Below are 22,535 nucleotides of genomic sequence, written 5' to 3'. Positions count from 1 at the left end.
AAGAAAGAAAAAAGCATATATATATATATATATATATATATATATATATATATATATATCAAATGGTGATAAAATATGTCTGTCGTTTCTTTTGGAAAATAATAAAAATATGGAAAGTCAAACGTCACTTTCTTGATCAACAAATCTGCAGTTTTCAAAATTTAGTCTTAGCTCCAGCTAATATTTTCAGCCATGCAGTTGGCAAACGAAAGCAATTCATTCATTATTTAAAGTAATCCAATGATTAAATATATATACCATATACCCCAATTATGCATTGAAAAACAACGGCATAAAGTCTTACCTTTATATTCGAATCGATTATATATTTATATATAAATATAGGTAAATAACTTAATATAAAAGTAACAGTAACAAAATGGTCTCATACAAATATAAAAAGGGTCTTATAAAAAAAATCAACCAGATGGAACCCCAAACAATTGGCGACAGAGGAGCTACCGAAAGGCATCATAAATCTTTTGCTGACCTGAGCCTAATTTATTATTTTGATTAACCAAATTGATTATCTTGAATTCATAAGAAATTTTATTAATAAGGTTACCGTAAATTATTTAAAAATATGCATATGTTACGATAATTACGTTGTAATTATGGATGAATTAAGTCATGATCAATGGTTATGACCCGCGATGGACACAGTCATAAATATTTATATTGATACCCAAGTTCGAAACGAAAAATGCTACGGACAGGGACTTATATAGAAGTATATAAAATTTTATTTTCAATGGTTACAAATAATTTTTACGAGATTCGTAAAAAAACAAAGAAGACGAGCAACAATCAAGCATGGAAATGACACGTAAGATAAGTATTTAATGAATCTGATTGAACCGTCATTACCACATATCTATGAAACCCCACCATCATTAATTCAGCTCTAAGTAAACAGTGGCGAAATGAGTATGATCACCCATTAGACTTTTTTAAAATATTATTATAATATAATAATTAATTAATCAATTTTACATCATGTTTTTTTTCCATCAAATTAATTAATTAATTTATCTGTTTAGTTGTTAAAATTAAATGTACCAAATCCAACACATTGGGTACACACAATTGGTAGGTCGGCTTGGCAAAAATAAAAAATTTAACAGTGTATGAAGTTTTGGACCACTTAGAGATGTAAGCGCACCCTTTGTGAAGCATAATTCCCCATTTGTTTTTTTTAATTCCTATTAAAATATTGTAACTTTTATAATGATCGGAATAGAAATTACTTGTATTTTTTTTTCGAATGGAAAAAACCACTATTTATCATTTAAACGGTCGTTTAAATGCATGTCTAATCAAATCAGTTAATTGTCTAATTCTATTAATTATTAAAAAAATTGGAAAAAAACGACATAGCCATTTATTTAAATAAAATAAAAAGAGTCATAGACTCGTTTTAAGTGTAGACGTCTAATCGCAATCTAATAACGCGTAGCCATTTATTTCTCTAACACTTATCCCAGTCAATCAAATCATGAAACGTTTAAAACAACGCCATTAATGATTTATCCTTTATACGATCTTATAACCTTTTAAAGACCAACTTTATACTAATCTAAAATCAATAGCTCTAATTATAGAATCTAGTCTAGACTTTGATACATAGATAGATATCGCCCTCTATATATGTTTCTAGAAAGGCCGTATATGTGCATATTATATATTACACAAACAATTCTTTTATGTTATATCCGTTAATCGCATTATTAGTGATAACATTTAGGTTACACGAGCAGACTATTCCAAATGAGCTTGTGTGACAATCCAATAAATCCACAAGGCTTATCTTGTAAAGGTTGCGAATTGGTCCCATCCTCCATTGACGAATTGATGTACAAATACAATTTTTCTTTTTCTAAGAAAAGCTATGAAAAGTGCAGTTTTTTTTTTTAATGTAATTTATTTGTCTTTGATCAGAATGAACAATCCATCGAAAGAAATACCAAGGGTAACAAACAAAAAAGGATATCATCATATGGCAATAGGACGGTTCTTGAATTTGATTCTTAATCATTTTTTCCAAACAAAAGCGTGGATGGGAAATGAAGCTACAAAATCTAATGATATATATATATATATATATAGTGTGTTTTTATTTAATTTGTCGTTATTTGTACACTAGAAATTATATGATATGCATTAATAGGACATCCCCTCTAAGTTAGAAGAAAGTTTTATTGTAATTAAATTTTATCTTTTCTCTCCAACTCCAATTCAAACATCAGATTTGCGTTATCATACATCCATCCCTTCTCAACCAATTATAACATTCGACCGATTCCGATTGGATCATCAAAATAGTTAATAGTTGTTTCAATCGGAATACAAAGTTGTATCGATTCAATTATCATTATTAGGGTTTGTTTTAGAATCATTCAACATATCGTGTGTATATGTATATACACACACGTACACCATACAAGCAATAGTGTATGTATATGTATGTAGGAGAATTTAACACAACACTCCCACGGTCAGTACACGCTGTACATATGGACCAAAGTGTACGCATTAGTTGTAATGAAAGCACCACCAATGTGTTACGTACGGAATGTACGCAAGTGTTTGTGCGAAAACTGACTCCTCGTCAAGACAAGTGAACGAGAATCACCCAATATGCTGAACCCTCTGTGTGGCCCCAAAGGTTGTAAGAAAATCGAACTTGTAAACGTTTAAAAGAATGCTTTACAGCTCAAAAAAGGCAATCATGAATTTAGGTAAATAAATTATGAACCACGAGAACTTTGTTGCATCTTTGCTTAGATACAACCATATGAAGTTATTATCCTCACATTTCTCTCACAAGTTACAACTAAATGCAAGGAGATTCGGGGTCCTTTCTGCACTGATAAAATGGTTGGGTTTAAACGGAAATAAATAAAGTTTTTAACCGTGGTTTTTGTTTTTAATTGAACTTGTTCATAATTTGTATATCTTTAATTTCTTTTTTTCCACGCCATTGGATCAAAGAGGCATTCTGAGTTTTGATGTTGGATTTAATTAATTAATCTCTTCCATTTCATATTAAAATATATATCTCTGTCCATCCATGTTCGTGCTTTTGATTCGGACCATAGGGGAAAGAGAAAATTGGAGATCCCACCCATGCAAGACAGTGGCCATATCTTTTGTCGCTAACGAAGAGAGAATGACAGTGAGATATATATATATATATATATATATATATGTATTAATAAATCCTTTTTATTCTTCTTTATTCAGAATAAAAATCAATATTAATATCATCACTTTCATCATAATTAATATCTTTTTCCTAACTTTAACTCGGCCGAACAATCGCACTATCTTGTCATATAAATACAGAAAATGCATGTACAAAGATTTCTGATTGATTCCTCCAATTGGAGTGCTGCAAATACACTTTAAAGATAGTGTGTATATATGTATATATATATGTATGAATTTAAAGGAGCCACGTATAAGAACAGTGACAATGACATGCACTAAGCATTGCAATCCAGCCCGAGTGAAATTTGTCACACAGCAAAAGAGCTGCACTATAAACCCAGTTTGATTATTACTTTTTTTTTTATTATGACATTTTCTGAGCTGTCTTGCTCTATCCAAAAATCCCATTATTTCATATGATAGAAATCTGGATATTTGTAGAAGATTTTATAAAAGGTAAATAACAAAAAAAATGTGTATATATATATATATATATGTGTGTGTGCATATACACATGGATGATACGCAATTTATGAATCACTTGCCAGTTATTATTATTTATGGGCCTCTATTCAGTTAGGCTTTTAAATGGCCCCAACTTGTAAGAAATTGTACATTGGATCGTTTGGACGTGTCAAAAATGTTCGGAAGAATGATTGGAAGTTACGAAATCACTGAGATGTGTAACCTTTTAATTATTATTATTATTATAACGACAACAAAAAGTCTAATTATTTATTGGGACACGTGTCGAATTGTCAATTCAAATAGAGCGCCCCAGATATTTACAGCCGCAGATTCGACGTGAGGTCCTCACCCACAGACGTGGCTCCATACAGAGCCGTCAACAAAACATGAAAAAAAATTAATAGTGACAACTCACTCGCCCGAATCAGACTGTACTGTTGATACGGATAATATATGACGTCATCCACAGGAGAGAGGACACGTCAGCAGAGACGAGAGCCGTTGATGAGGCAGGGGGAAGGGACGGCTGAGATGCCACGGCGGGAGAGCTCGGCCAAAACGATATCGGCGGAGGGAGGCTAGGTGGCAGCGTTAGCCATGGCTTGCTCATTGCTTCCTTCACCACCTTGTCTATCACTTCCTCCTCCTCCTAAAATCCCCATCCACAATCGTACCCATTACTATTACTATTATTATGGTAAAACTGTCAAGTTATATTCATTCAAATATTACCGGCTGCACACTAAACGAGCTCGGCGGCCGCGGCGGTCCGGTCAGATTCTGCGGCAATGGAAACGAAATTGAGTTTTGGGGAATTGGAATGGGGATCAAAGGCAAAGATTTCGGGTTAATGTTGGAACGAAGTGACTCACTTGACAAGTATGACATGGTTGGATGGCAGGCGGTCCGACCGGGCAACCCCACGCCTGACCATGCACCTGAATCACACCATTAACCAACCCATTAGACCAAACTTCGTAATGCTTAGTAATATGCGACCGGTGAAGAGTGAGAAAGTAGTACGGGTGGTGGATAAGTGGGCGGCCACGTGGGATGAGCCCACACGTGATACATTGGTGGCGCCGGGTACGCCATCACGTGACGGTTCGATAAACCCCCATATCTGGTCTGAATCTTGAGATGATGATTATGACCTCTTGGTTGTATCCATCTCCGGTGGTGGTGGTGGTGGTGGTCATGATCCTCCTTCGGCAGGATATTTCTCCTGTGCATCCTGAATTTCTGCATATAATATATACTTCAATTATTGCGTTTCGGATAAGGGGGGAATAATCAAATCACCGACCAACCTGGAGATGACTGGCCACATTGTGTCGGGTTAACCCTTCGACTTTCATCAAGTCCAGTATCCTCGACGGTATCGCCTGCTCCACTCCCAGCTGCTCCACCGCCTTCACGAATTTCTTGTGAAGCTCCGGCGTCCAATCCACCTGTAATGAGATCCATTATCACCGCTTTAATCACCAAACCCTAGATAAAAAAGACGAGATAGTGATGACATTGTAACCTTCTTTCTGTTAGATTTGTTCCCCGACACATTCTTGACTCCGGATGGCTTATCATTAGTCAGATGACCCGATTTACGACAGTCTTTGTTGTTGTTGTTGTCATCTTGATTCAGACAATGAGCAGGATCAGTGTCCTGTCTCTGGCCCTTCACGTCATCCGTTTCGCCTTCTCCTTCTTCTTTGACAGCCACATTATTACCATCAGACGCTCGGTTTGTAGTTTCGACAGATTTGGACTCCCCGATATCCCGATCTTCCGTATTTTCCTTCTCGTTCGATGAATTCACGTTCTCCTCCATCGAACAGTTCACGTTTTCTTGGCAATCCCCGTCGTCTACTAACCTCGATGAGCCTTGTTTCGGCTGCGGGGTAGAGGGAGCCGGATCTTTCTCATCCGTCCTCATATCATCGTCGTTCTCTTCTTGTTTCCCCAACTCAAGATGAAGCATCGACACAACAGATTCTTTCACGGGCTTGAGCGATCCCGAAACATTACTTCTCCCATCATTGAATGCCTAACCGAAACCAACAGAAACGATAAAAGTCCCGTCAAAGATTATGTCAGAATGAACGCAATCAAGAGAGTGAATTTGGAATCCTAAAACACACGGACCCTATGAACGACGTGCTGCCAAATATTCTCTAGTCTGTCCTCGGAGAGCGGTTTATGAAGGAACTCGACTGCACCGAGCTGAAAAAGACTCGTCATTTCCTCGTCACATATGTACAATACTTAAAAAGAAGCGACTGGAAGAAGATCCGGTCGACAGTCTAATGGTCGGTCTCTTACCGCTATGCATTTCATCATCGTAGTTAGGCAGTGATCTCTCGAAGTCACTGTAAAAGACAACAAATTCACGTTTTCCGTTTTCATCAACACAGCAAGGATTCCCTGTTTACTATATACGAATGTCGGACCGAATTCAGAGGCTTACTTATAGTCGGAAGGTCCTTGGCAGCTTCTAAAAACTCGAAACTTTTGTTCTTATCGCTTGCATTCACCTAGTAAATCACCAGACGTTATGAAAACCGTAAATCACGTGCAAGAATGTCAGATTCAAGATCAATTTTCCCAGGGAAAGACGGCTCTTTTACCTCAACGATGGCGATGTGGAAACTCTCGGGTCTCTTGGAATAGGCTGAGAGAGCTTCACTTTCATCTGCGAAGTTCGTGACTGCAACAAAAAACAAAGAATCGAATGCTCAACCTTGATGGTGGCGAAGAAGACGAAGTTACCGAACTTTGTTTACGGCTATAACTTAGGATTCCGGTCAGAAACTGGTGAAGTTCCAAAATGCAGGCCAAGTAAAATGATCAGATTTCCACATGTATATGAATTCTACAGCTAATTGGAACAATGGAAAATTCTGTCAGACCATACATACATACATACATACATACATACATACATACATACATACATACATACATACATACATACATACATACATACATACATACATACATACATACATACATACATACATACATACATACATACATACATACATACATACATACAAAAGTAGAAATCAGTGTATTTTATTTTCGACTGGGGACTTTCAGTGAACATTGCGGAAGGAACCATATTTATCTAAATGGCGACTGATGAAAGGAAAATTATACGCAGATCTATACAAGCATATATGTATATGCGAGTGTGCGTATGAACAGAGACATTATATTACATATATTGGGCTGTTTATATATAATAGAACAAAGATCTTCCGCAGAGACTGATTCTTCACCAGAGATGTAAGAACTGAATGTACTTGAAAAGGAATCGCATATCTTGACATCATATATTTATTATTATTATATATATATGATTATATTCTTTTAATATGAACCTTATAATAATTTAACCAAAAAAAAAAAAGGAATAGAAGGAGTGGAGATCTCTGCCTCACCGATATAATCCATGGATTGGAGCTTGGAGGTGGTGTCGGCCTCCGTGTCGAGAAGAAGAACCCTAAGTCCTTTTGGGAAATTTCTCCAGTTTGAAAGATCGTCTTCCGTACAGACCATTGCCGGCTTCGCATCGTTTTCCCGGCCACCGCCGTCGCCGGAGATTCGCAGGTATCACCGGAGCAAAGTCAATGCCTGGATTCTGAAAAAGAAGAAAACAGAGGAAAGTGAAAAGGGGCAAAGTCTAGTAATATTATTCACGGAGAAAAGCAAACAGCTTTATAAACCATTAATATCATAGAGTGGACCGACCGGCTGTGAAGTGATACCAACACAGATGGAATCATTTTCAAAATTGAGCATTAAACATGTGAAACAAAGGGTTTATTTCGAAAATCCGTGCACTCATGTTATGCAATAATGACAGTAATAATAGTAATAACATAACTAGATTAGTTGATTAAACACAGTCTAACGATAAACCAAACCAAAGGCAAATCCCTAGGATTTAGGAAACACCCAGAAACAGAGATTTGATTCTTCTTTTTTTTCAAAAAAAAAAAAAATCTGGGATTCTCATCGGATAACTCACAACAGGAAAGATCCCAGCTTAATCCCAAAGCAAAGATTTTTCCAGAGAGGAAAAGAAACCCAAGAGAGATGCTTACATGCAATGCATACATACGCACTCACCCAAAGAGAAGAGGTAAAAAACAAAACTTTATATGTAAAAAAGAAAGATTTCACATTCAAATGGTGAAAAACGAAGAAACTGGTTAATGGGTATTTCTCAGTTGCAGGTTTCACCTCACCTGAAAGTGTTTATCCCTCACCCTCGGATCAAAACTCCGAAACCTTTCGAGAGAGAGAGAGAGAGAGAGAGAGAGAGAGAGATTAAGGTGGTGGAGATGTTGTCATTGGCTTGGACACCAGAGAATGATAACATGCAAAGTAAAAGAAAAGGGCCTCACCGGAAACATGTTAAATGGGATCAGATCAGACCATCTTTTGTTTGTATTAAGATTTTTGCATATTTAGCTAAACCCCACCTTTTCTCTTTATAGAAATTGATGATGATCGACATTTGGCACTATTTCCAAATTTCTCATTCATTTTTATGTCCTATGTAGAGATATATACGCATATGCCTGTGATCTTAATGAAATATATATGCTCGAGCAAAAACTTTGGAGAACTTTTTATTTTATGACTTATGATTTTATATAATACAATATTCGCCTGAAATTATATATACATAAAATCATAAAACTCATCGTTCCTTTTTTTAATAGCATTTTATATTAATATAGAAAAGGTGACGATTAATTGTACCCCAAAAGCTGTTAGATCTATGGTGTGATATCTATTTCAGTATCATTTTTTACAATCACACTTATTATTAATAAAAGATACTTAAGATTGTAATTTTGACTTCGTATCAATTGCCATTTTCTTTTGCAACAACAATAATTCATCTTTTGGCAAAGGTTTCAACTTTCAAACTCCTTGCCCGACTTTTATAATGACATTTACATTTTAATTTCAAAGCAACAATGAAATATTCGACCAAACTTTTGCATTATGCTTGTAACTTTTCAATCATTTTATTTCCATTTTATTCCATATAAATTAAGAAATATATCCTCTATATACTCTCGTTAACGTCGCTTTTCAATCTTATAAGTTTCAAGGAAACAAAATTCACATTTTTGTATTGAAATACACACTTATTATACGAAGAACAGTAGCTGATAATGTGTGCTTGTAAGTTTCTTTGCAAGTATGTTTCATACGTTATATAAAATCCATTTTAATAAACTAAAATTCTAAATTGAATTAACATTAACACTTCCTTTATGAAAAATAAAATAATGGTAAAAGGGAAAGCTACTTTTCATTAGTTGCCTTTCCCTCTTCTCTATTTTTTTTTTGTTATGATAGCCACAACTATTGTGTAATAGTTCATAATTGTATTTTTTTTGGTAATAGGAATTGATTATCATTATAGATTCCTCTTCCTTTTTTTTTTCTTATTAGATTTTGCGAAGTCAATAAAAATTTATATAAAAGTCCATATAAGTTACGTACCTAATCAAAAGCATTTGAATTTTCAAATGATTTGGATAGAGGCTTCAAAAAAGACAAAAGGCATAACAAGCGTAACAAGATTTATATGGGAATTATAATAAAATTTAACTATAGGGTGATCGTATTAAATTATTTATTTTTAACACTAATAATTCTCTAGGATGTCGTATTTCTTTTTGTCATTTTTCCGAATTTCCAATTTAATTCGATATAATGTTTTTTTTCCCTGGTCGGCCAATAGGGGCGAAAATGTCACAGTCTATTTAGTTGGGCCAAAAATCGAAAGAAAACAAAAAACAGAGGTGAGAACAGCACATAGTTCTTACCAAAGCCCACGGTTTTAGCTGCGAAGGATCATTGGTGGTTTTTATTTTTAATTTTTTTTTTGTTTTCTAATTTGATTTAGATATCCCAAATCAATGTCCGTTTCATAACAAATAGAAAAACAATTGAAATAAAAAATAGTGTTGTGTATTGCGACTTTTTGTTAGGTGTCACCAAAACTTTTTTTTTTTTTTGGTAAATCGGGTTTCCCCGGTCCAAGAATCCAGACTAATCCCATCCTACGCATGCGAGTCTACAATACACACGTGGGTGTAAATCGGCCGAAACCGGCAAGTGAAAGGGGAATGTCCGTACTCTGGATCTCACCAAAACTTCTTGCTTCTTCTCTTTTGTTTTCGGCCACACAAATTTCTTCGCCCCACCTTTTGTTCCTTTACTTTATTTTCTTTATAACTTTCCTATATTTTTAAAATTCATACATTTTCTTCAAATTAATTTCGTATTAGTTTAATTTTATCTTTATATAAGACGTAGTTATAAATTATACGATCAAAATCAAACTATATTCCTCACCCGATACTTGTATACACACCACATAGATATATTCTATATTCTTCTTGCTTTTTTTTTTTGTCAAAAGTTATTCTCTAAATAACGTTCCTTTCAACCTCTTCTACATCCCAATAATACAAGTAAAATTTGTCTCTTTCTTCTTATATATAAATATACATATAAGTATTTATATGGATGGTCAGAAACATTTTCTTTTCGATTATGTATTTATCTTTTACATATTTAGGGAACTGTCATTTTTTTTTCATGTACGATACGGATGCATCTGTATTTGTGCATATATATATACACTTTATATATATATGTGTGTGTGCATGTGTATATATGGTACAACAAAGAGTGGTCCACGGGCCATGACAACTATAGGTTGCCGATTTGTTCACTAGATATTGTCTAAAATAGTAAATAGTCAAGTCCACTTTCATGCAGAATTAATGCACACGAATTCTTCACCGGTATTATCAACATCGCCACCACGTGTTCTACATAAATTGTTTGATTTCGATTTATTATTCAGAGTCCGGACTACAATTATTAATGCACATGAAAAAGGTTATTTCGGGGCATATCATTTTTTTTTTCTAAATAATTTATTTTCTCGAGCCTTCGACTATATTATCCCGTGGCAAAAACATCAACAATAATTATGGAGGATAAAATAAAATAAAATAAAAAACAAAACAGATGCTCGGGGACAAAAAAAGTTGCAAATATTCTTTTACATCATCTATAGTATTTCGACTTTGACCCCTCCTTTTCATAGAAATTATGATTTTCTCCCGCACTTTTTTTTTTTGCTTCAATTGGCTTCGAGTAAACTTGGCTGTCAATTGGGGATACATAGATCTACACTCACGTCGTGGACACCATAACCTGATAAACAAAGCAAACACCATTTCAGGGGCATTAAACTCGGGAAAAAATGCAAGAAAAACCCTAATCTTGTATTAATCTGCATCACAATCACAAGGCCTTGGCTTTTGGAACTGTAATCAATCGAGGAAGGATGATGAATTAGAAGAATTGAACAAAAGAGCGAGGTTTCAGGGGTTCAGCTGACAATGACAAAACTTTGTGGTCAAATCCGGGAAATGGATAAAAAAAAAAAGGTACGGGGAATATGAATACCGTAGGTGGTGAAGTTTTGGCTATTCTTCTTCACTGGAAGTACCGTTTCCGCCGCCGGCGACCCAGTACTGCTTGACGGCCACCAGGATTTTCTCTGGCACAAGAGGACCGTCCTCATGGTCCATCAGTTTCGTGTCCCATCTCATTCCATTTGCCATCTTTCTCACGTCGTTAAGAACATCGACCTCGTCCCGGAATATCACCATTCCTTCTGGCCGCAAAATACGGTCCATCTCCAAGAGAATGTCTTCTATTTTGCAACTGTTTGTGGAAATTAAACCAGAGACAAGCACAGCAGAACATCATTAGAGAGTTATGTCTGAGATCTTCAGGAACATCACTGCGTTTTGTTCCAAAGTCTCTAGCTTTACGAGAAAGTAAAAACGACCCTTGTTTCTGAAGTTTAAGGTTAATGTCGGGCCAATACTTTCTTGAGACAGATTTAAGAAAAAAGGTTCGATTTTTAACAATGCAGATGAGGAACAACAATGGCTGAGTGCAAAAAGGGCAATCTTTTGGACCAATGAGAGTAATGGATGACCTGTTCTGATACAAGCTGAAGACACCATTGGCGTGGATAAGATCATATGTCCTCGGGTAAGTAGAGAAGCCTTCGCACCTGCAGATATAAACCAGAAGACATTGGAAACGGTGTTTATATTTTGAAAGGTCAGACCTTTAGGCTTTAGCACAGTAAAAGCTGCAAACCTCCCCTGAAAAATCAGTTGAAATGTGGCGAAAGATGTCACAGAAGGAGGAGAAACATACCAGTCATGATAAATGCCGATGAGACCCCTCTCATATATAATGCCTAACGTGTTCTTTGCAATGGTTGGGACAACGTTCATAACCCAAGACTTGGGGGACTCGAGTGCTGCTGCAAATCCACCGAGACCAGCGTTCATGTCCATCACATTGCGGTACCTTGTGGTACCTATCAGTCTGTTGATCCTTTTGTAGGTATTCAGGCGCTTCTTCCAGAGCTTGTTGTCCTCCTGGTATGATTCAGAATCGACACCCTCAACTTGACCTTTGGCAATACGTGGAGGGAGAGCAAACAGCCTTTCCGGAAACTTCTTCAGTTTTCCTCCTGCTACCTCTTCTTCACTGGATACCTTAGGGAATGGAGTTACACACGTTTCCATTTCCTTGTACCTGTGATAGAGCATGAAGCGGGAGAGTGCTAACGTTAAGAGAAACTATTACATCAAAGTATATAGATCATTTTGACATTACAGTTGAAAGAACACACCAGACATCGTCGGTGTCCTTTCCCTTGCAGATAGTAACTGATGTCCTATCACAGGACTTGTCATTTGTTTTCTTTCTCCAGATAGCAATGTCTCCCTTCTCGTACGTCTTCTCCCAGCACAAGGACTCTGCAATTTCCTCTATTTTCTTCTGCTCAGCATTAAGTTCCTCCTTAGATCGCTTCCAAGTCTGGTAATAGGTCTTCCAGTTGATCGGAGGGCCAGACAAGACCCAGTACCCACCCGGTCTCAAGACTCTATCGACTTCCATTAAATACATTCCCTCTGCACAAGCAATTGAAATGTTGAAAAGCCACCAATTTCAGTAACTTTATACTATTTCCCATTCTATTGTTTGCTGTCACTGTGTCACCTAGGCAAGAAGATCAAAGATGAGTAACTGATACTAACCATTTGAGGTCCATGGTATCAAGCATCGGGAGCACTGGGCCATATCGAATGCTCTTGAAGGGTATGGCAGACGAATTGACCCGAGGACACCTATAACTGCAGGAACACCCCTCTCAAGTGCAAACTGTACCTGTGCTTCGTGGTTGTCCCGTGGTGCAAATGACATAGCCAATACGTTCCTTTTAAGTACATAGGCACCCCAGCTTGCAACCTATCGCAAAAAAGGGGGAAAAGATTCATGTCGAATGGAAGTCTACACCAAAAACAAGATCTATAAAATGTGAATTATGCCTGGAGACTCGGAGAGAGCTACAATGACATGTGCATACACATCAATTCAGGCAGCATAAGTGTCTTACCCCACATCCAGTGTCCAACGCAGTTCTGACGGAGCCATCTTTGATTGGGATAACTGTAGCTAGCTCGTCTATATATGCATCTGCTCCCTGGGGAAACATGGTTCCTCCTCCAGGGAATTTGAACACATTTCCTTGAAACTGCACCCAGTTTTGCCCGGCCTTTTCAACTGTCAAGCTCTTGAAAGGAACATTGGCATAGTGGACGTAATCCCGGCTTTTAGGCCAAGGGAATGGAGTCATATACCCTTTGGGAGCTGGGACAAGACAGCGCAACTTCTCATTCTCTGGTGGACAGTGTCTCTCTCTGTAAATCATATTCTCCCTCGGGAATTTCATCGCACGGTCTTGCTCCTGGCAAGGGGTGTAATCCTTGTGTTTCACATCACAAGGTTTGAACACAATGGGTCTGGGCTTAGCCGTTTGAGGAATCTCCACCGTGTTATGGTGCGGTTCAAAGTCCAGATCGGTGACAATGTCTGTACACTGTGCCTGCTTGGTTATTTCCATTGCTATGCTGTCTCCTTTGCCAAACCCGCTCCTCTGCCATGCTCCAAGAAGGTAGAAGAAACAACACAAACCTATCACTACGATTATGGAGAGAGAACTCCTCGACCTATTCCCAGGTTGGTTATGCTTAGAACCCATGATCTGGACTCTCCTGAAAGCATCGAAAAGCCAGAGCTTATGATTAATTGAACACTCCATGTAGTTCTTCGTAGTACTACCTACATGTAATGCAATCGAATGCAGAAAAATCTCCAACAGGAGTCTAAAATAGTTCACACACACAAGTGCAATTTAACAGGAATTTGTAACTTCGAGATCGATAAAAATAGTTCCTATTTCTGTGTAAGTACTCATCAGCAGCGAAATCTTCAGAACATAAACAGTTGAGCTGACTCAACAGGAATCCAGCGGAACTAAAGATCTAAATCACGATTGAAAGCTGAATCTTCAAAAGAAAAAGCTCTTCATTCAGCACAACCCTTCACTTATCAACAGCAAAAACCTAACCTTTGTCGTTCTACTGCAATACCCACTTCACGAATAGAAACGAAATCATCATCAGCAGAAGAGACGTAGATTTAAGCAGAAGAATCCAACTTCACGGAGCTGCAAGTTCGTAACTTTAGCATTGCATACGAAACCCCATGAACCCAAATGGAAAGCCCGCATCGGATCTCGCTGAAATAAGTCACTATCAAAGATAGAAATGAAGTAAAAGGAGAGAGATACGAACCTCGTCGATGTAGTGAGAGAAGATCTTGTTGCTCGGAGTCTTTCCCTTCAGATCTATGCTCAAGCTCCTCCCCCACTGACAAGCACAACTCAAAAGCTTCACTTTAAGCAGAGAGCTTTGGAAGCGTTGCTAAAATATGACTTCCAATAATCATTTCAGATTTGATTTCATTCAACAGGAGTCGGTTTTTTTCAACCAATACATATAAAAATAAGGAGAATATATATATATATAGATCTTATTATATAGTATTATATTTAGATCGTAATTTTGATATTTTTTTTATTTATCATCATAAGATCAGTAAATCCACAGTGCGATTATGTGCGTGCCAAACTTATCAGCTATTACTTACTATCAATCTGAAGATTTATTCAGTAAGCATCTAAAATTTTAATTAAATTGTATCAATATCGCAAAATAAAGAAGGAAAAATGTCAATCTCAATGCCACAAAATTACCGAATTCAATAATGAGAAAAGGAGACTGACTGCCTTCCATTCGAGCCTATTGGCGGTGGACCTAAAGTTGACAAAAACAAGGAGAGAAAAACAAGTGATACTCGAACTAATTTCCGTTATAATACTTAAATATATCATTCCATTACTATAATCTTCTCTCCCACATTAATAATATTAATAATAAAAAAAGAACACATGTAATTAAAGAGATGCAGTTCCATCCTAACGTCGGTCATAGAATGAGAACCCGACATATGTATAGCCCAACTGTATTTATTTATTTCTTTATCTATTTAATGGCTTATAGTTAGTTCGCAGTTCTAAATTAATATATATTTAATGAAACATGAAAGACAGAGAGTTGAATCAACTCAGTTGATGCACCATTCACTCTTACAGCCGACACTCCCCATCTCTCTACCGGTCACCGAAACTTAAACCTACTAAACCGATCGGGTTTACCGACAGAACTTATAAATCCCCCGGTACCAGAATTTGTACCGGAGCACACTGTTGTCGTCCCCTGACCGGAAGCCGTCGGTGAGAATTCGGAATACATTTCTGTTCGGTATATTTACTGCACTCGCAGAATCCAAGCAATACATAAAAGTCAGTACCTTCAAGAGACCAAACCAGTAATCTCGAAAGATAACAGCTCCAAGCTTCAAGATTGCAGAGTGTTGCAAATGTATTAGGAGCTTGCCTCTGAGTACAAACCCACATTAAGATAATGGTAATGTCAAGACTTGGTCGGTTGTCTACTCACTGGGAAAACAAGAATGAACTGAGTTAAAGAAATGGCATTAGCTTCTTACCAGTGATTTTTCTGTTGTAATTTGCTTGCAAAATCGAGCCTGAGTTGTCGCTTTGTCTGAATTTGTGTCTCTCTTGCCGTTTCTTTAACTTGGATAAGCTCAGAGAACCTTCGACTGGATCATATGAGGAAATTAACTTCAATGGATTAAAAGGTATAAAGAGAAGGGTGAAATCAAAAGAGGGCAACACAATTCCGGTTCATACCCTGCCATTCCCATACAACTTTCGATTCCCCCTTGACAATTTTCGGGTAGCGATCTATCCGTGAATCTTCCTGAATCAACTCCTCAACCTGTAGAATAGCCACACATACTTAGAAGATAAAGAACATAATGGGAATCAGAAAAGCTGGAGTTAACAAACAGCAGGGAACTAGTCGTTGCCGATTCATGGAAAGGGATTTTGCTAGAGAAAGGCGAAAAGAATTACCTTTCTCCACAACAGAGGATCTTTCCTTTCTCTGGGCCAAAGGAGATGGTCTCTCAAGCGTGATGTGATAACCCAAGGCTCGGAGTCACTCTCCGAAGACTTTGCTGTCAAGGCGTTCTCTTCCAGGATGTCGCAGACCTAACAAGTTGATAAACAAAACCCTTGTTCTGGGTGAAGGAAAAACTGATACTTGAAATGCTGGATGAAAATGGTATTTACCTGATGGTATAGCTCTTCAACTCTATGTGATATATACCGTTTACGCCGAAATTTCTGATGTAATAAAGTGCAACCCAAGAGCTGTACATCTCAACACAGTGAACAAGCTTGAACATGTTGATCACTCAAAACTAAACCACTCAAAGGAGCTGCCTTTTTCTAAGAGTAGAATACCAATGCACACGCAGGCACAATAACGAGGATTTGCCGGGAGAGCCATTGGCGTACTCGACATGTTAAAGGTTTGTAGTATTCTACCAGCGACTCAGGGCACTTCAACTCTCTGGTCCTAAACAAAGAAGGAAAGATAAAGGCTGAAACTTTAGCAAGATTTTATAAGAAGTAAAATAACTATAACTTGCAGACGTTCCAAAGACTTTAAAACAAAAGATGAAGTGACGAAAATGATACCCAAGAGAATCAGTCCGTTTCTCTAGTAGCTTATCAATAGCCTCTACTACCTTTCCTTTCAAATACAAGTAACCATGCTCGTCTAGGTTTTCCATCACACTATTTCCACGCAGATCCTCCCAAATATCATTCTCCTGAACCTATAGATAGAATACAGGCTCACTTCCATGTTTACCTTTATTACAATATGAACACGTATCAATGATAAAACCACGGCCTACAGATACAGCAGCACATACCCAAATGACCCCAGTACCATAACATTCATTATGAGCATTCGCTTCACAAACTTTTCTTTCAATCTTCTTCATCTGATCATAACAGAAACAAGTAAGAATTTGAAAAAAGCACACAAAACTTTTATCTGATACTTTTAGATAGTAAATTAATAGAACGAAGAGTAACGCGAAAGCAAGACTACCAATTTCTTTGTTGATTCATTGAGTTCTCCATCTTCTACACATAATTTTCCTTGCTTTCTGTATCCATGCTTACATTCCAACTTTCCTTGGTAACATTCCCCATTTTCCGGACAAGTCTCACACAAATCTGATGCAATAAGAAAGAAAGAACTTAAGGGTTATAGACCTACAATTATAAATTATAAAACTAAAGAAGACATAGGAAAAACAAATTCTCGATGACACCGGGCTTGAAGGGATATGGGTAAAAACACTAGTAAAACCAGAATCCTTTGCCATACCATTAAAATCTGGAAGCTTTCGACCTGAAGCAACAACCCATGGGATTCTTTTGGGCAAAGATTACTTCTGGAATTGCTAAAGTTGGCTGATTTGTCGGTAAACATCACTAAATCCTAGGTTAAATCGAAACAAACTACTAAATGATGTCCCTAATTCTAAAAGTTCTGGAAAAATCGGGTCCTTTTTGACATTTACCGATAAATTACAACCAGAAGGCAAAGCGCCATTTTTATCTTCGGTGGCCATCCAAAAAAAAAAGAGGAGCGTGATGAATCCGAAGCTCACCAGAGTCCAAGTCGATGGAATCGAAACTGTAATCGCAGAAAGGTTTGGGGTTAGAGCTCAGAAACCCGGCGAGGAAACTGCAGGCAAACGCGACGGCGGACGCGATAGCCACCACCGCCACGAGCCTCGCGAACTCTTCCTTGGGAGGGAACAGAGTTTTCGGTGGTTCCATCGATGCGCCTATGGGAGCGGACGACGGATTAGGGTTTCTTCTTGGGGTTTTGGTTTCCGATTTGCTTCGCTTCCTCGGCATCGATTCCATTTTCCCGTTTGTATGATCGCAGGGTGGGAAAGAAAGAGAGTTCTTTTACCATTACCAAAATGTCAAATCATGACAAATTAGAGTGCAAAAAATAAAATAAATATAAAAAAAATTGCGAACGCGGAGGGGCAAAAAGGGAAACAAGGAAAATCTAAAAATTCTGAAAACCCTAAACCTCAGCGTCTTTTTGGATCGCCTGGATCCTCAATTTCTTCACCCTCTCTCTTTCTCTTGCCGGCGAATTCTCGAAGGGATCCGATCCCTTTATCTCCACGATTCACGCCCATCGCAGTCTCACTGGTTCTCTTTCTCTCTCTGTGTTCTCTCTTGTATCCTTCTCTGGTTTCAATTTTCATCTGGATTTCGTTCGATTTTATTCTGAAAATCTCTCGCTCAATTGTTAAATGGACCGTTTTCCCGTAATTTTAGTTTACGGTTCCGAATTCTGTGAAATATCTCTTTTCTTCCAGCCAAGTAGTGGGTTCTGTCAATCGCTGTCTTCGGCCATCTCCGACTTGGATTTGCAGTTCGTCGAGGAGAACTCTGCTTTTTTTTTTGTGTGTGTGTGTGTTAGTTTTTTAATTTGTGACTCTTATATATTGTTCCAGGTTTTTGGAGCTTGAGAATGGTCGCTCTTATGAAACTGAGGATCAAGTTTGGTTCCCAAGGAGCTGAGAGAGTTTTCCCCAAGACGGAGATTATTAATGGCTGCAGCTATAAGGAGAAGAAAACTGAGCAGCCAACTGGTGAAGTCATCTTTAGCGATAATGGCTCGAGAAAGCATGGACATGAGGAACCGGATGAGTTTCAGACAAATAAGAAGCAGAAGCTGGATGGCAATGTCTTTCGCCAATGTTCTGTGCTGCTAAAATCAATGAAGGCACACCAATTCGGATGGGTTTTTGATGAGCCTGTGGATCCTGTTAAACTGAATATTCCTGATTACTTTTCTGTCGTTTCGAAGCCGATGGATTTTAGTACGATCGGATGCAAGCTTGTGAAGAATGGATACAATAGCAAAGAAGAATTTGCAGCTGATGTCAGATTAACCTTCTCCAATGCTATGTTGTATAATCCTCGAGAGAATATGGTTCACAAGATGGCAAAGGAGTTGAATGAGTTTTTTGAGTTCAGATGGAAATCGCTTGTGAGGAAATGCAATTCAAAGGAAACTGAAGTTGAATCTGATTGCTCGGGACAGAGCAGATCTGAAACCCCAGCTTTCAGTGAAAGCTCTCCCATCTCGTCTACAGAGTCAATGGAAGAGAAGGCCAGAAAGGTTTCCCATTCGTCGAAGCCGGTGGAAGAGAAAGACCAAAAGGTGTCTCACTCTGTCAGGCCAACAGCCATAGCAACAAAGGTTTGATATCTGACCAAAACCCTTTGCTGAGCTTGAGAAATCGAATGTTCTGTGGATTTGATTTCAAGGATACTGTTTTCTGGCTAAGTTTGGGTAATTAACATTTTTACAACACCTTTGTTATTTTCAGCCGGGGCTTAAGAAGCTGGATCAGGGCCACTTTGGAACAGGATCAATTGTGAAATGCTCGAGTAAAGGTACAAAGTCGCAGAATTAATCTGCTATTTGGCTCTAGTATCAGAGCTAATCTTTTGGACGTCAATGTAGTTGCCAATGGTTGTGGGCAACATGATCCTGCAAATGGAGCCCCAAATTTTGCTGCTGCCCAATATGGTTCATCTGGCAATACTGGTTACAATTGCCTCAAGTTCAGTGCCCCATCTGAGAATTGTCCCAGTCTCGATACCACATTGGAGAGCCCCTGCGGAGATATAGGGAGTGAAATGTCTTCGATAACGGTATGTACAGGCTGCAGCTTATCGATACTAGTTTCCCTGTCTGTCTTGTGTTTAGTGTCAATGTCACATGGATTGGATAAGTAACTTATTGTGATTGTCTCGATGTAACAGGATTGTCGGGCAAAAAGCACTTCAGAATCACAGTATAGCAAGTCAGATCCACAATCTGGTGGTGAGGGGACAATGTTTCTTTCTTTTTTACCTTTTTATGCCATTTACATCGGATGTTCTGTTATTACTGTAGTAACCGAGTCCTAACTAATTCGGTATGTTTTTTGAATTTCGTAACTTCTAATGAAGAATCAGTGAGTTCAATGAACGAGGAAAATGGTTGCCAGAATTCTCAGCCTCAGAAATCTCCAAATGATGTTTCATGGGACCAAGGTGAGCACTTTCTTATTCATGAGTTTGAATTGGATCTTGATACACTTTTGTTTAGTTAGGTTTTCTCAAGATTTCTCTTCTGGTTGCAGATACAATTCTTGATGTGCCCTTGTCTCCGAAGAAGGCTCTTCGTGCTGCAATACTCAAGAGCCGATTTGCTGACACAATCCTGAAAGCCAAACAAAGAAAAGTTCTTGATAACGTAATATCTTCTTCTTCTCCTGACATCTGTTCTATCGTAATTATAAAATATTAGCCAATTGAAAGTCTGTCTTTGATAGGTAAGACGTAGACGTATTTCTGAGGATCTTGTCGAATCATGCCTGCAGGGTAAAAATGCTGATCCAAGCAAACTAGAAAAAGAGAAAGAACGGCTCAAAAGAATGCAACTTGAAGGTATAGATCATTACGTGCACATGTGAAAAAGGAAACACCAACTTGCTGTCTCTTATGACGGTTTTTAACACTTGGGCATTCCATACAAATGCAGAGAAAGCTAGAATGGAGGCAGAGATCAGAGCAGCGGAGGCTGCCATGCAAACGAGGAAGGAAACGCAGCTGAAGATGGAGCGTGAGAGACAGCGTCTTCTTCTGCAAAAGGTGTTTTTCTCATTCTTCTTCTACAAAAGTTAAAATGGGTTCTCATTTGGATTGTTTGTGTGTCTACAGATGGAAGAAGCGGCCAAGGTTGAGGAAGAGAACAACCTGAGGGTGGAGAGAGAGATGAAGAATCTCTTCGGCTCTGGCGCGAGTATTTCTCATCATCAATTGCTCGAGAATTTCGGTCTGGTCATGAAAGAAGATGATTGTCTCGAAGACTTTGAATCAGAAACCTCTGTTTTGGGGGTTGACTTCGAAGAGGGAGAGATTTTTTAGGTGCAATTGTATCTCTACCGCACACGACGGCTGCATATACAACCGTTTGTCTTTGACGAATTCCATAAAAATCATGCATGCAGCATTTTACTTTTTATGAATAAAATATTCAATCAAGTGTAAAACCGCAGCAACAAAAAAAAGGAAGAACCTTTGAGGTAACAAAAACATACCCAATTAGATAACAGGAATGTTTGACATAAAATTTGTCTAGGAACAACACTAAGAGCTCATACTAACAAAGGCTGTTGTAGTTCAGTAACGTTGTCTCAGGCAGTGTAGGCGTTCTTGGCGTTTCTGTCGAGCTTTTTTGCATCCTCCTGAAAAAAACCCAAACAGCCAGCAGTGAACTCGAAAGCAATCATCAAAACACTTGTCAACTGCACAAAACAAAGATCTCTATGTCACAGTTAGTTCTTACGTGAATAATGAAACCTATGTTTTCATTGTGGTCTAGAAACTCCTTCCACTGTCTTCCGATGCTCACCTGTGCCATAGTTTAGGAACAAAACAAAACTGAGAGCTGAACAGCGGGTTTGAAGCCTTTTTTTTTTTTGGATGGCCTTAAGAAGTGATGAGAAATGCTTTTAACCTGGGCAGCCTCGTTGGCAGCGTTCTTGGTCCATATGGATATCCTTTCCTGCTTCCCTCTGACGTTGACAACCGCTCCACAGATTTCATCCCCATGATCAAACTGTTCTCCTATCAAAGCGAGCAACTGCATGCAACCACCACATGCTTAGTCAGTTAAGATCCATACACTCTACCTCAAGAGAGAACTAGGGTTCGTATAAGTAAGAATAAAACCGTACAGTGTAGAGCCAACACGTATCAGACTTTCCCTTATGGAAGTTCATGGTCCACTTCCCTCCGTTCGCACAGATAGGGTCCTCCCATTTGGGTTCGATCTTGTGTTTGAAACAGTAAACATCCGCCCCCTGGATCAATTTGCTTGGATGGCGCATGTTATTGTACAGGCTGCAATCATGAATTGTCTTGATGCAATCATTGGAAAAGACAGAAAAACTATGGAAAAAGATAAGACTACAAACCTATGAGACCCCTGTTACTATGAAGAAGCCGATATAAACAGATTAAAGGGATAGTGTTATACACATTAGCGCTGCTGTTTACATACTTCCTTGCCCAACATACCAAACAAAATAATGTAAATGGGAGGTCACGATCACCAAGAAGTCAATTGTCTGTCATTTGTTATCACGCACGCAAATAAAGGACCAACCCAGTTCATGTTCCCACCTAGTGGCGATGCTGGGAAAAGGAATATACTACACAGCCTTACCCCTGCTTTTTATGCAGAGAGGCTGATTCGAACCTACGATCTCAGATCCCACGGCAAGTGAGCTTACCGCTGAGCCAAACCGGCCCTTCTTATTATCACGCAAATATTGGGGGGGGG

At 38.3% G+C, this 22,535-nt stretch overlaps 5 protein-coding genes across 9 annotated transcripts in view; 1 reads left to right on the top strand and 4 right to left on the bottom strand.

Moving 5' to 3' along the window:
- Positions 1–3,890: 3,890 nt before the first annotated feature.
- On the bottom strand, positions 3,891–8,111 carry LOC104827744 (two-component response regulator-like APRR2). 2 transcript variants are annotated; one of them, XM_010560984.2, is made up of 12 exons: positions 8,088–8,111; positions 7,119–7,318; positions 6,303–6,382; positions 6,143–6,209; positions 5,998–6,044; positions 5,821–5,898; positions 5,207–5,722; positions 4,989–5,129; positions 4,702–4,920; positions 4,551–4,616; positions 4,411–4,458; positions 3,891–4,327 (listed from the first exon to the last, which is right to left on the bottom strand). In XM_010560984.2, the coding sequence occupies exons 2-12, from the start codon at positions 7,234–7,236 to the stop codon at positions 4,103–4,105; spliced, it is 1,605 nt and encodes a 534-aa protein (XP_010559286.1). In that variant the 5' UTR covers positions 7,237–7,318; positions 8,088–8,111; the 3' UTR covers positions 3,891–4,102. The 2 variants fall into 2 exon arrangements, with proteins under 2 accessions (XP_010559286.1, XP_010559285.1); XM_010560983.2 differs by lacking the exon at positions 8,088–8,111 and adding an exon at positions 7,929–8,073.
- Positions 8,112–10,698: 2,587 nt separating this feature from the next.
- On the bottom strand, positions 10,699–14,644 carry LOC104827743 (probable methyltransferase PMT14). Of its 2 annotated transcripts, none has more exons than XM_010560981.2 (8): positions 14,451–14,644; positions 13,211–13,868; positions 12,852–13,062; positions 12,443–12,725; positions 11,959–12,345; positions 11,732–11,809; positions 11,191–11,451; positions 10,699–10,935 (listed from the first exon to the last, which is right to left on the bottom strand). In XM_010560981.2, exons 2-7 carry the CDS (start codon positions 13,853–13,855, stop codon positions 11,211–11,213), a joined length of 1,845 nt encoding a protein of 614 aa, XP_010559283.1. In that variant the 5' UTR covers positions 13,856–13,868; positions 14,451–14,644; the 3' UTR covers positions 10,699–10,935; positions 11,191–11,210. The 2 variants fall into 2 exon arrangements, with proteins under 2 accessions (XP_010559283.1, XP_010559284.1); XM_010560982.1 differs by lacking the exon at positions 14,451–14,644 and adding an exon at positions 14,225–14,316.
- Positions 14,645–15,094: 450 nt separating this feature from the next.
- On the bottom strand, positions 15,095–18,113 carry LOC104827742. Its single transcript, XM_010560980.1, has 10 exons — positions 17,776–18,113; positions 17,208–17,335; positions 17,026–17,097; positions 16,787–16,926; positions 16,550–16,664; positions 16,376–16,456; positions 16,157–16,294; positions 15,932–16,019; positions 15,727–15,840; positions 15,095–15,616 (listed from the first exon to the last, which is right to left on the bottom strand). Exons 1-10 carry the CDS (start codon positions 18,035–18,037, stop codon positions 15,603–15,605), a joined length of 1,152 nt encoding a protein of 383 aa, XP_010559282.1. The 5' UTR covers positions 18,038–18,113; the 3' UTR covers positions 15,095–15,602.
- Positions 18,114–18,203: 90 nt separating this feature from the next.
- LOC104827741 (transcription factor GTE12-like) lies at positions 18,204–21,207 on the top strand. 3 transcript variants are annotated; one of them, XM_010560977.1, is made up of 10 exons: positions 18,204–18,337; positions 18,646–19,397; positions 19,528–19,594; positions 19,665–19,855; positions 19,967–20,027; positions 20,162–20,239; positions 20,329–20,441; positions 20,521–20,635; positions 20,730–20,839; positions 20,909–21,207. In XM_010560977.1, exons 2-10 carry the CDS (start codon positions 18,663–18,665, stop codon positions 21,113–21,115), a joined length of 1,677 nt encoding a protein of 558 aa, XP_010559279.1. In that variant the 5' UTR covers positions 18,204–18,337; positions 18,646–18,662; the 3' UTR covers positions 21,116–21,207. The 3 variants fall into 3 exon arrangements, with proteins under 3 accessions (XP_010559279.1, XP_010559280.1, XP_010559278.1); XM_010560978.1 differs by having other exon boundaries at positions 18,205–18,337; positions 20,156–20,239; positions 20,569–20,635; XM_010560976.2 differs by having other exon boundaries at positions 18,205–18,337; positions 20,156–20,239.
- A 26-nt stretch (positions 21,208–21,233) lies between these two features.
- LOC104827739 (eukaryotic translation initiation factor 4E-1) overlaps positions 21,234–22,535 on the bottom strand; it is a 2,673-nt gene continuing 1,371 nt past the window's right edge. Inside the window, exons 2-5 of the mRNA XM_010560975.2 lie at positions 21,928–22,093; positions 21,708–21,833; positions 21,537–21,602; positions 21,234–21,435 (exon numbers count right to left, since the gene is read on the bottom strand). Coding sequence (XP_010559277.1) covers positions 21,385–21,435; positions 21,537–21,602; positions 21,708–21,833; positions 21,928–22,093 — 409 coding nt within the window. The 3' untranslated portion in view covers positions 21,234–21,384. The remainder of the gene's footprint in view (positions 21,436–21,536; positions 21,603–21,707; positions 21,834–21,927; positions 22,094–22,535) is intronic.

This window comes from Tarenaya hassleriana, unplaced genomic scaffold (assembly GCF_000463585.1).
Source record: "Tarenaya hassleriana unplaced genomic scaffold, ASM46358v1 Cleome53, whole genome shotgun sequence".
In the NCBI taxonomy this organism is placed as follows: domain Eukaryota; kingdom Viridiplantae; phylum Streptophyta; class Magnoliopsida; order Brassicales; family Cleomaceae; genus Tarenaya; species Tarenaya hassleriana.
The sequence above is the reverse complement of the archived record's forward strand: the minus strand, read 5'-3'. Positions and strand labels throughout refer to the sequence as shown.

Coding starts and splice junctions, on each gene's coding strand:
- LOC104827743 (XM_010560981.2), bottom strand. CDS start 13,855: ATGGGTTCTAAGCATAACCAACCTGGGAATAGGTCGAGGAGTTCTCTC. Junction 12,726..12,851: donor GATACCATGGACCTCAAATG/GTTAGTATCAGT, acceptor TTGCTTGTGCAG/AGGGAATGTATTTAATGGAA. Junction 12,346..12,442: donor AAGGACACCGACGATGTCTG/GTGTGTTCTTTC, acceptor GCTCTATCACAG/GTACAAGGAAATGGAAACGT.
- LOC104827744 (XM_010560984.2), bottom strand. CDS start 7,236: ATGGTCTGTACGGAAGACGATCTTTCAAACTGGAGAAATTTCCCAAAA. Junction 6,210..6,302: donor TCCACATCGCCATCGTTGAG/GTAAAAGAGCCG, acceptor GTGATTTACTAG/GTGAATGCAAGCGATAAGAA. Junction 5,130..5,206: donor ACAAATCTAACAGAAAGAAG/GTTACAATGTCA, acceptor ATCTCATTACAG/GTGGATTGGACGCCGGAGCT.
- LOC104827742 (XM_010560980.1), bottom strand. CDS start 18,037: ATGGAATCGATGCCGAGGAAGCGAAGCAAATCGGAAACCAAAACCCCA. Junction 16,665..16,786: donor AAACGGACTGATTCTCTTGG/GTATCATTTTCG, acceptor TTCTTTGTTTAG/GACCAGAGAGTTGAAGTGCC. Junction 15,841..15,931: donor AGTTGTATGGGAATGGCAGG/GTATGAACCGGA, acceptor CATATGATCCAG/TCGAAGGTTCTCTGAGCTTA.
- LOC104827741 (XM_010560976.2), top strand. CDS start 18,663: ATGGTCGCTCTTATGAAACTGAGGATCAAGTTTGGTTCCCAAGGAGCT. Junction 19,398..19,527: donor CAACAGCCATAGCAACAAAG/GTTTGATATCTG, acceptor TGTTATTTTCAG/CCGGGGCTTAAGAAGCTGGA. Junction 19,595..19,664: donor TGTGAAATGCTCGAGTAAAG/GTACAAAGTCGC, acceptor ACGTCAATGTAG/TTGCCAATGGTTGTGGGCAA.